Below are 9,153 nucleotides of genomic sequence, written 5' to 3'. Positions count from 1 at the left end.
GCGTCACTCCATCTTATAGTGAATAAGGTGAAGTCTGTATGATGAAGGGTTTTCTTTCATCTTTCGTAATACACGTTTTCTGTAGCCAAATCTTACGGTGTCTTTTTTGGGTGCTTCTGACCTAACCATATCTTGATACTGGGGAGCTGTCTTATCACCAAATACTTACTATTCATGCCTAAAGATACAAGGAAAGATCGGGCTTTCCTTCTATCCATTAATTAGATCTGTCGTTAATTTGTTAATTTGACACGACTGAAGCGACTTACCAAACACTATGCAGAGGGAGAATCACAAGTATTTTCTAAACAAAATGCATTGTGGCCAGGAAAGTTATGACATTCTGCCTCAGGCATTGTAGGGAAAGACCACAGTTGACTAGGAAAAAGTTTGTCTTCAAAAGTAACAAAGGTCTCTTTTTGTAGTATAACAGCTTTCTCAATTCCCCGCTTTATATCCTTTCAGTGTTCTGCAATCTTAGGACCTTTGGAAGTTCCAAAATCGAGCCTGCAGATATTTAGTTTAATAAATAAGGTAAACCAGTAAAACAAATCAGGACTTTTAGTACAGTCCGCCTCGATCCACAGTAAAATGGAGGATGTCTCCAGGAAACTGCAACTCCCATGAAGCAACGAGAGGGAAGGCGGAAGTAGCTACCCTTTGCTCGTTTGCACCTCTAGGTCTCTTATTGGAAATATGTGCTCATATCTAAATAACACGGTACCCTCATAATAAAACAGATGAGAGGAATCTTGTACATCAAAATACTGATTTCCAACAGAGTTTTCCCGCTCAATCACTTTTCACACACCTGCGAACTGCCAAAATTATTGTTACGCCCCTCGGACGGCCCCGCCCCTAGGGGCAGGGAGAGAAAGCGGAAGTGACGACACTGAGTATTCCATTAAATATCTGTAGGCGGGCCCCCGGCGATCTCTCGGCCTTAGCGCCATCTTTTGAGGTGAGTGTCTGTGGTTGCTGTATTCGTGTTACGACTACAATCCATAAACATCTGATCTCCGCACTTACCATCACTACAGCAAACTAACCGCAGGCTTTTTTTCTTTACCCGTAGAAACCTCTGCGCCATGAGAGCGAAGGTAAGCAGTCCCTGCCAGTGAGCTAAAGCTGTAAGAATTGGCTGTTGGTAGGGGAGACCTTGGCAAGGGAAATCGGCCATCGTTCCGGTGTCGCCGGGTTCTCAGGTTGTGCTCATGAGCTAGTGGGAGAGGAAGGATAGTTTGGGGAGAAGCAGAATAGGCGGTGGGTAAGTTCTGTGGGGAGAAGCAGAATAGGTAATAGTTAAGTTCTGTGGCGAGAGATGCTGGAAGTGGGAGAGAGCGCATGCAGGCAGGATTCGGGGATTTACGTCTGGGATCCAGGTGGCGGTCCAGATCGTTGATGTGGTTTACTGCGACTGAGCCCTCCTACTTGGTCAAGAATCCACCCGTTTCTAAATAGTGTTCTTCATGAAAGTTGTGAAAGTGTTAGTCGCTCAGTGGACTGTAGCCCGCCAGGCTTCTCTGCCCATGGAATTTTCCAGGCAAGAATACTGGAGTGGGTTGCCATTCCCTTCTCCAGGTAATCTCCCTTACCCAGGAATTGAACCTGAGTCCCCTGCATTGCAGGCAGATTCTTTAATAAGCCACCGGGGAAGCCTCCCCTGGTGTTCTTCATATCCCTGTCTAAACTTGTTACTGAAACTAATGATATCTTGTTTTATTCTCTGACCTTGGTTATAATCGGTTGCCAGTGGAGGAAGAAGCGAATGCGCAGGTATGCTGGGACGTAGTTAGTACTGTGGCGGGTGGGGGGGAGTGGAGCAAAGTGGACAAAACTTGGAACGAACATTTGGTTTAGAAATCCAAAACAAGTTATGAGCATTGACTGGCCAAAACCATGAGTTGGGCAGAAGACGACAGAATCGTAGTGTTGATTGATTTTACCTGTCCCTTGTATTGGGTGCACATTTAAGATTGGAGGGAAAGACAACTCGGGTTTGTGGGCCCGAGATGTATTCTTATGTCTGGTTTTCAGGCTGAAGCGCAAAAGAAGAAAGATGAGGCAGAGGTCCAAGTAAACTTGTACACCCATGGAAGCCACAGAAGCAGAAACAAGGGAAGCCAGAGGCCAGGGACGCTGGTACAAATTGTGGACTGCATGCCTACTATCTAGAACTTCTCAATGGATCTGGAACATCTGTGGCCATTCTGATCGCCTTGACCACCTTTGAGAGACCTACCTTGCTCGTATCAAAGCCGTCCCTTTTGGTCGTTTGCCCTGGACCTGTGATAACTGTGGACTAGTTCTCTTCTCAGTTGTGGCTGAATGTAACGTGTACAATAAATCATGTCTTTTGCTGTCTTAGCTAAAGAAAAAATTTGTGTGTTACGTGGTTTTTTATGGTTACACTGGCTGGGGATTCTCTACCAGTACAATCTGTCTCTACTCCCTGCTGTAGAAAAAGTCTACAGGTCGGGGGGCGGTGAGGTGTGGGTTCCGGTCTTTCCGTTCTTAGGAGATGCTAGAGTATTGGGTGACCTTTACTTCCTGGAAAGGGCGTAAACGCTAGGGACGGTTTTCAAGTTGATTTCGCGGGCTTAGGAGCAACCAGGTCCGCTCTTATCAAGGTCCACGTTACAGAGTTCCGCTCTGAGGCGTTTTGCCATTGGGTCGGGTTGCCATGGTGACGCGCAAAGCTTGCTGGGAACTTCCTGCTGCTAGTTGCGCAAGTACTTCGCACACCACAGAGTGTGGTTCCGGGTCTGGTAGCTAGAGCGTCATTTCTTCCGCAGGAAGCGGAAGGGCGATAGGGTAGGCGGCTCTTTGTCGAAGCTAGAGGACCGGCAGGCGGCAGCAGCAACTACGGCGGCGGCGGCAGGTGAGGGAGGCGGGAGACTTAGGTGGAGGCCGCGCCCGGAGGGGAGGAGTCGGGGCCGGCCCAGCGGCTGGGCTCGGCCGGGTTACACAAGGCCCCCCAGGACCGAGTTGGCTGTTCCTCACGTCGTAGGGCCGAACCCCTTTTCTCACTGACCCCGCTTTGCGAGCAAACGCCAGCTCCGTGACGTCACACCCTTGCCCATCCCCTCTGCTTGATGTCACCTGGAGTTCCCTTCCCCGCTTCACTTCGTGCTCCCTTAGTGTCCTATTCATGTGGTCCCCGGCAGAGCTCCGGTGGCACTGCACAGAACCTGCCAGGCCAAAGACTTGCTCCGGGAAACTCCTAGGACTTTTTTTTCCCCAAACTCTGGGGTGTTGAGAAGCGTCATAATCACCGTCCCCAAGTCTAACCCGCCATCCCCTTGCACTGTCAGTCGCAGCCCTTGCGCAGCTCCCTATTCTGAGTTCCTAACCCCAGCCCGACTCCGGGCTTTGATCCCTACATTCTCCTTCATCTCGAGAAGCGTCCTTTACCCTTTGTTCACTCAGGGCTGGTTTTCCAACTCTTTCTCCTAGGCTCTCCAAATTAGTTCTGTCCCATACTACTCTTCTTACTGGCAGCTTCTCCCCTTGACAGGGGAAGTTCAATTTGTATCCGAAGGAAATCTTGGAGTGCCTAGAGTTCTTTCCATTTTGTCAGACTTCATTCTTACAGCAGCAACTACCCTGTAGTTCTCCATTCTTACCCCCTCTCACACCCAAGTCTCTGTTTTTCTCCTGCTCAGAACCCAGCAGTGATGTGGAGGTGGAGACCCACAGGAGCTCCGGACTTCACCTGAGCTACCTCAGGTATCACGCAATCCTGGGAAAGTTGGGTGGGGAAGAGATCTGCTTCTGGTGGGACTTGTAACATGGGTCAAGCTTGGATAGATGCCATTTGTTATTCAGCAGGTCAGTTCCCTTTTAGTAAAAGTTTGTATCTTCTTTTCCCACTCGTTTCCTTGATTGCTTATACTATTCTGGGACTGCCTCCCTTTGGAGGAAGAGGACCTCTCTTTTACAGATTCTCTTGCAACTCTGGCCTGTGATCCAGTCGGTATATTTTCGGGATCATTTTGCCTTGAAAGAAAGTCAAGGCAACAGACTGGGTGGTTGGGGGCCATCAAGGCCAAAGAAGTTGTAAAGATTCCCCTATACTCAAGGGGAAACAATATGAAGTTTTTCTGTTTGAACAGCAGGGGGAGCCTGAACACTGCTTAGGAAAGGCTTAGGAGGTCAGACACGTGGTAGCAGGGACTCCTAGTCTTGTTGCGGGTGGGGAAAGGAGAGGGCTAGAACCAGGGCAGTAGACTGACATTCCTGAAATCTCTTGGGAAAGAGGAGACTTAAAAAGCTTTTATAGAGTCTATAAATAAAGAAGATCTTCTTGGGGTGAGGAATGGTGTGGTTTGCTGTCAGTGAGATCTTCCCATGGAGGGTAGGAGGGGTATAGAGTGATGAAAGACAGGTTACTTGTTCCTGTGAAATTAACACCTTTCTATTGCCTTGATCTTGCCACAAATGGTTTTGCCCTTTGGGGGTCTGTAAGTGGAGATTCTAGCTGTTGAACTCTTCTCCTGAAATGGAGGGGAGCGGGATGACCATCCTAGAATTGAGAATAGTGGTAATCTGAGAGAGAACTCCAAAAAATGACAAGTTTAGATATTGCCCTCAAGGTGGTGATACCAGTCTCTTTACTCAGGAATTCCTGGGATCTGGAGATCTGTTTCTTCACAGAGTCCTTGCCTGACATCCCATGGAAGAGGGGGTCAAGGAAGCAATGTCACCAGCATCCCATTATCCATTGCCGTTAGTAGCTCACCAGCTTATCTTAGCCACAGTCCCTAGTCTTCTCTTAGCCTGATCAGATACCAACAACAGTTTTAATTTTGCTTCCACAAATTTAATAAGGTCAGTTCAGGAGGGGAAATAAAATCCAACACTAATCTCTCCCTCTGCCTCTTTGGCATGTCATGGTTATATGAGGTGGCTTCACCCCAACTCTTCCTGCTCCATCAGCCAGGCAAGTGTGAATCATTCTGACACAGACCAGGAGCACAGGGCCTGGGTAGGACTTCTGATAAGCCAGCCAGTCCAGGCAGAGTGCTCATTCGTTAGCTTCTCCACCTCCAATACCATTGTCCTTCTGGCCTGCCTCTTGCTGGACTGCCTGCCTGATAGTTAGGAAGAGTTTGGCCTCTCTGGAGGACTCCAGTTTGACACAGTTCTTCTCTTTCCTAGCGGTCACCAAGAGTGGCAAGAAAAGGAAGAAAGCCCTGAGTTGGGAGGGACCAGGATGCCTGACCGGGACAGCTATGCCAACGGCACTGGGAGCAGCAGTGGAGGCCCTGGAGGTGGTGGCGGCGAGGAGGCCAGTGGGACAGGGGCAGGCAGTGGCGGGGCCAGCTCAGATGCCATCTGTAGAGACTTCCTGAGGAATGTGTGCAAGCGAGGGAAGCGTTGCCGCTATCGCCATCCAGACATGAGTGAGGTGTCCAACTTGGGGGTAAGCAAAAACGAGTTCATCTTCTGCCATGACTTCCAGAACAAGGAGTGTAGCCGCCCTAACTGCCGATTCATCCATGGCTCCAAGGAGGATGAGGATGGCTATAAAAAGACAGGAGAGCTGCCCCCTCGGCTGAGGCAGAAAGTGGCAGCTGGCCTAGGCCTGTCACCAGCTGACCTACCAAATGGGAAGGAGGAGGTCCCAATCTGCCGTGACTTTCTCAAGGGTGACTGCCAGAGAGGAGCCAAGTGCAAGTTCCGTCACCTGCAACGGGATTTTGAGTTTGATGCTCGGGGTGGAGGCGGCACTGGTGGTGTGGGTTCAACAGGCCCCGTTCCCCCAGGACGACGTCATGATCTCTATGATATTTACGACCTCCCTGACAGGGGCTTTGAGGACCATGAACCAGGCCCCAAGCGTCGGCGAGGAGGATGCTGCCCCCCAGATGGTCCCCATTTTGAATCCTATGACTACAGCCTGGCTCCACCCCGAGGGGTGGAGTGCAGACTGCTAGAGGAGGAGAATGCCATGCTCAGGAAGCGGGTAGAGGAGCTCAAGAAGCAGGTCAGCAACCTGCTGGCTACCAATGAGGTACTGCTGGAACAAAATGCACAGTTCCGAAATCAGGCCAAGGTCATGACCCTGAGCTCCACTGCACCAACTGAACAGACTCTGGCCCCCACCGTGGGTACTGTCGCCACTTTTAACCATGGCATTGCCCAGACTCACACTACTCTCAGCAGCCAGGCTCTGCAGCCTCGCCCTGTGTCCCAGCAAGAACTGGTGGCCCCTGCTGGAGCTCCAGCTGCTCCCCCAACTAATGCTGCACCTCCTGCTGCTCCACCACCCCCACCCCCACACTTGAACCCAGAGATCACGCCACTGTCAGCTGCTCTGGCTCAAACAATTGCCCAGGGAATGGCACCCCCACCTGTCTCCATGGCTCCTGTGGCTGTATCTGTGGCTCCTGTGGCCCCCGTGGCTGTATCGATGGCCCAACCCTTGGCAGGAATCACAATGAGCCACACCACCACCCCCATGGTGACTTACCCCATCGCTTCCCAGAGCATGCGAATCACAGCCATGCCACACTGATGGGGCTAATGGACACTCCCCTGGTATAGTCTCCCAGGGCTGGAGTTGAGGGGCCTTCACCCACTCGCCTAGTCCTCCAAGGCCCTGTCCGAAGGGCTCACTCATGAACTAGGATGAGAGACTGTGAGGAGTTTGCTTCCGAGAAGGGGTTGGGTTGGTGTATTTTCTCCCACCTACCTTTTATGAGGGTCCCCTTGTCCATCTTCCTTCAAGCCTCACAGGGCTTGCATAGGAGTGCAGACTGAAGGCAACAGAGGAAGGACTGACTGAGGGGCTGTGTGTCCTCTGATGGGAATTTGGGGGACATCCTTGGTCTTGTCCTCTTTTCTGCACAGCACAGGTTCCAGCACAGGCTTTGGAAGAAAAAAATACCCTGCCCAGAGGGGAAGCCAGGAAAGAATAGAAAGTGGGTGGCCAGGAGAGAACGCCTGATAGGAGCCTTCAGACAGTTTGGGGCCTAGTTGAGTTGGATAATACAGGAACTGCTCCTGGGCCCATGGGAAGATGGGGACCATAGTACTCCAGCCCAAAGACTAGGGGAGCATTCATTACCTTGGCTTGACCTGGACATCCAGAGGGCAGGGCCAACCACGTTCCAAAGAAATAAAGAAAAGTTATTTTTGACACAGGAGGCAGTGAAAACTTGCTTAGATATTCTGTGTGGAAGATGGAAGCAGTAAATAGATGTCATGCCAAAATGGAATAAAGACCCCACTCTCACATAGCTTGGATGAGGATGGATGAAGGCCAGTGAAGAAGGGTAGAGGCCCAGAGCAAGATCAGATGGGGCTTCAGGGAAGGTACTTTGTGGGATAAAACCATTGGAGCCACCTCGTCTAGTTTAAAAATAGTCCCATCCATTCTGGTTTCTAACTGCATGTACTATTCCCAGGTTGCCTTAGTAACCAGGGCTCCCAGGGTCATTTAGGGGGGCAGGTACTAAGGAGGGTGGATGTGCTGGGAAATGGGAATGGGATATGTGTCGACTGATCCTTCCCTTATTCAAACAGAGCAGGGCAGGTGGCAGTTCCTCTCTGAGTTGTTGACAGCAACGTCCCCTCCTACCACATCCTTTTCTCAGTTCCCAATGCCTTAAGCCTTCAAGGCTTAAGAGGTGCTGGGGAAAGGAGAGTTATTCTGGGGACACAAGCCTCAGGGTTCATCCCTTACTTCCCTCTGCTTCCACATAGGACCACAGAAGTTTTAAATCCAGTTAAGAGTCAGTAAGGCCAAGGGTCCCAGTAGCCAAACCTCAGTTCCTCCTCAGCTCATGGCTGATGTAGGGGAAACAACTCAGGGGAATAGTCTAATGGGACAGTGGATTTGGGGGTAGAGAAAGTGATCCTGGTTTATCTTCCCCCGTCATATCTCGTGCTACCTCTTGCTCTTGTTTGGTTGATCATTCAGTATACACCTGGGATTGGAGATGGTGGGCTAAGTCAAGGCCAGTCATTAAAAAAAAAAGGGAGGGGGCGCAAAAGACTGAAGATGGGCAAATACTGAAATACTGTTTGTGGATTCTAGAAGCCACACACTGATAAGCTTAATGTTGATTTTCTGATATAATTCTGGATTATTAAAGAGATGGTTTATGAGCATTTAGACAAATGTGATCATAGATACCAACATGAATTTGTCCTAGCCAAACTCTGACGAGCTAACTTTATTTTTTTTTTGCCAAGTATCTCTGAAGAGGTAGATTTGGGTAACTGTAGATGTTGTATGTATTTTTTAATGTGCCCCAGCTAAAGACCACCAAGAATACACCTACAGTTGAGTAAGTTGGGTGGGTTTAACGCTCTTTGTGATGATGGAGCGAGGACGCCATTTGGAACTATAGTGTGTCTTGCAAGAGGATGTTAGGAAGGACCTATAGGACTTGGACTTTAATTGAGTTTGGGAAGGTTCAAGGAAATAGAGCTTCATTCTAAATTGGGTGCTGTCAGGGAAGTAAGGAAAATTCTATGATTGGGTATCTTATCTAGAAAAAGGACAGACTAAAGTGAAGCTGAAACTGCAATAAGTAATGAAGCAGTAGTCACTCATTACCTGGGAGAGGGGGATGTTTGCAATTTAAGGTTTGCACACTGACCTTGTTTAGCCCTTAAACGAAATTGTGAGCTTGGTTTTGTTCTGCTTTGTGACTCACTTCATCACAGTCAGCGAGTGCCCTTGTCTGGTGTTGGGGTTTTGTGGGAGTGTGTCCAGCGGCACCGTGAGCCCAGGTCTGCCCCCTAATAATCCAGAGGCAGCTGCGTTGGGCCATTTCCCGGATGTCAGGAACTGCTCTCCTCTTTCTCACCTAAGTCATTGCAGATAAGAGAATAATTATGGGTCGGTTAATAGTAGAATTTGATGGAATCAAAACTGAACGTTTGTGCCTAGTAAATGTTGATGAGCACATTCATGTTAGAGATATACCCAAGGGCTATATTTTTTTCATTGTATAAAAATATGAAAAGCCTACTCACCAACATAACACAAAGAAACAGTAATGCTGGAAGTGACTAATCTGAAGTGTCAATTTCGATTGACTCTGCCCCTAAAAATTACTTGAACCTGCCTGAGAAACAAACGTAGAGCTCTATATTAGCAATAATTCACATGAGAACAACATGGCATTTCCAACTGGC

General features: G+C 49.2%; 2 protein-coding genes across 2 annotated transcripts; both read left to right on the top strand.

Annotated features, from left to right (window-relative positions):
• Window positions 1-696: 696 nt before the first annotated feature.
• On the top strand, window positions 697-2,367 carry LOC148777632 (uncharacterized). The gene is made up of 5 exons (XM_088837024.1): window positions 697-720; window positions 863-961; window positions 1,076-1,100; window positions 1,730-1,776; window positions 2,038-2,367. The coding sequence occupies exons 1-5, from the start codon at window positions 697-699 to the stop codon at window positions 2,173-2,175; spliced, it is 333 nt and encodes a 110-aa protein (XP_088693150.1). The 3' UTR covers window positions 2,176-2,367.
• Window positions 2,368-5,215: 2,848 nt separating this feature from the next.
• On the top strand, window positions 5,216-7,144 carry ZC3H10 (zinc finger CCCH-type containing 10). The gene has a single exon (XM_055394635.2). It carries the CDS (start codon window positions 5,216-5,218, stop codon window positions 6,518-6,520), a length of 1,305 nt encoding a protein of 434 aa, XP_055250610.2. The 3' UTR covers window positions 6,521-7,144.
• Window positions 7,145-9,153: the final 2,009 nt, after the last annotated feature.

Source organism: Moschus berezovskii, chromosome 6 (assembly GCF_049115385.1).
Source record: "Moschus berezovskii isolate FMDL1 chromosome 6, NW_MosBer_1.0, whole genome shotgun sequence".
Taxonomy (NCBI): domain Eukaryota; kingdom Metazoa; phylum Chordata; class Mammalia; order Artiodactyla; family Moschidae; genus Moschus; species Moschus berezovskii.
Note: the sequence above shows the minus strand (reverse complement) of the source record. Positions and strands in the feature narration are given on the sequence as shown.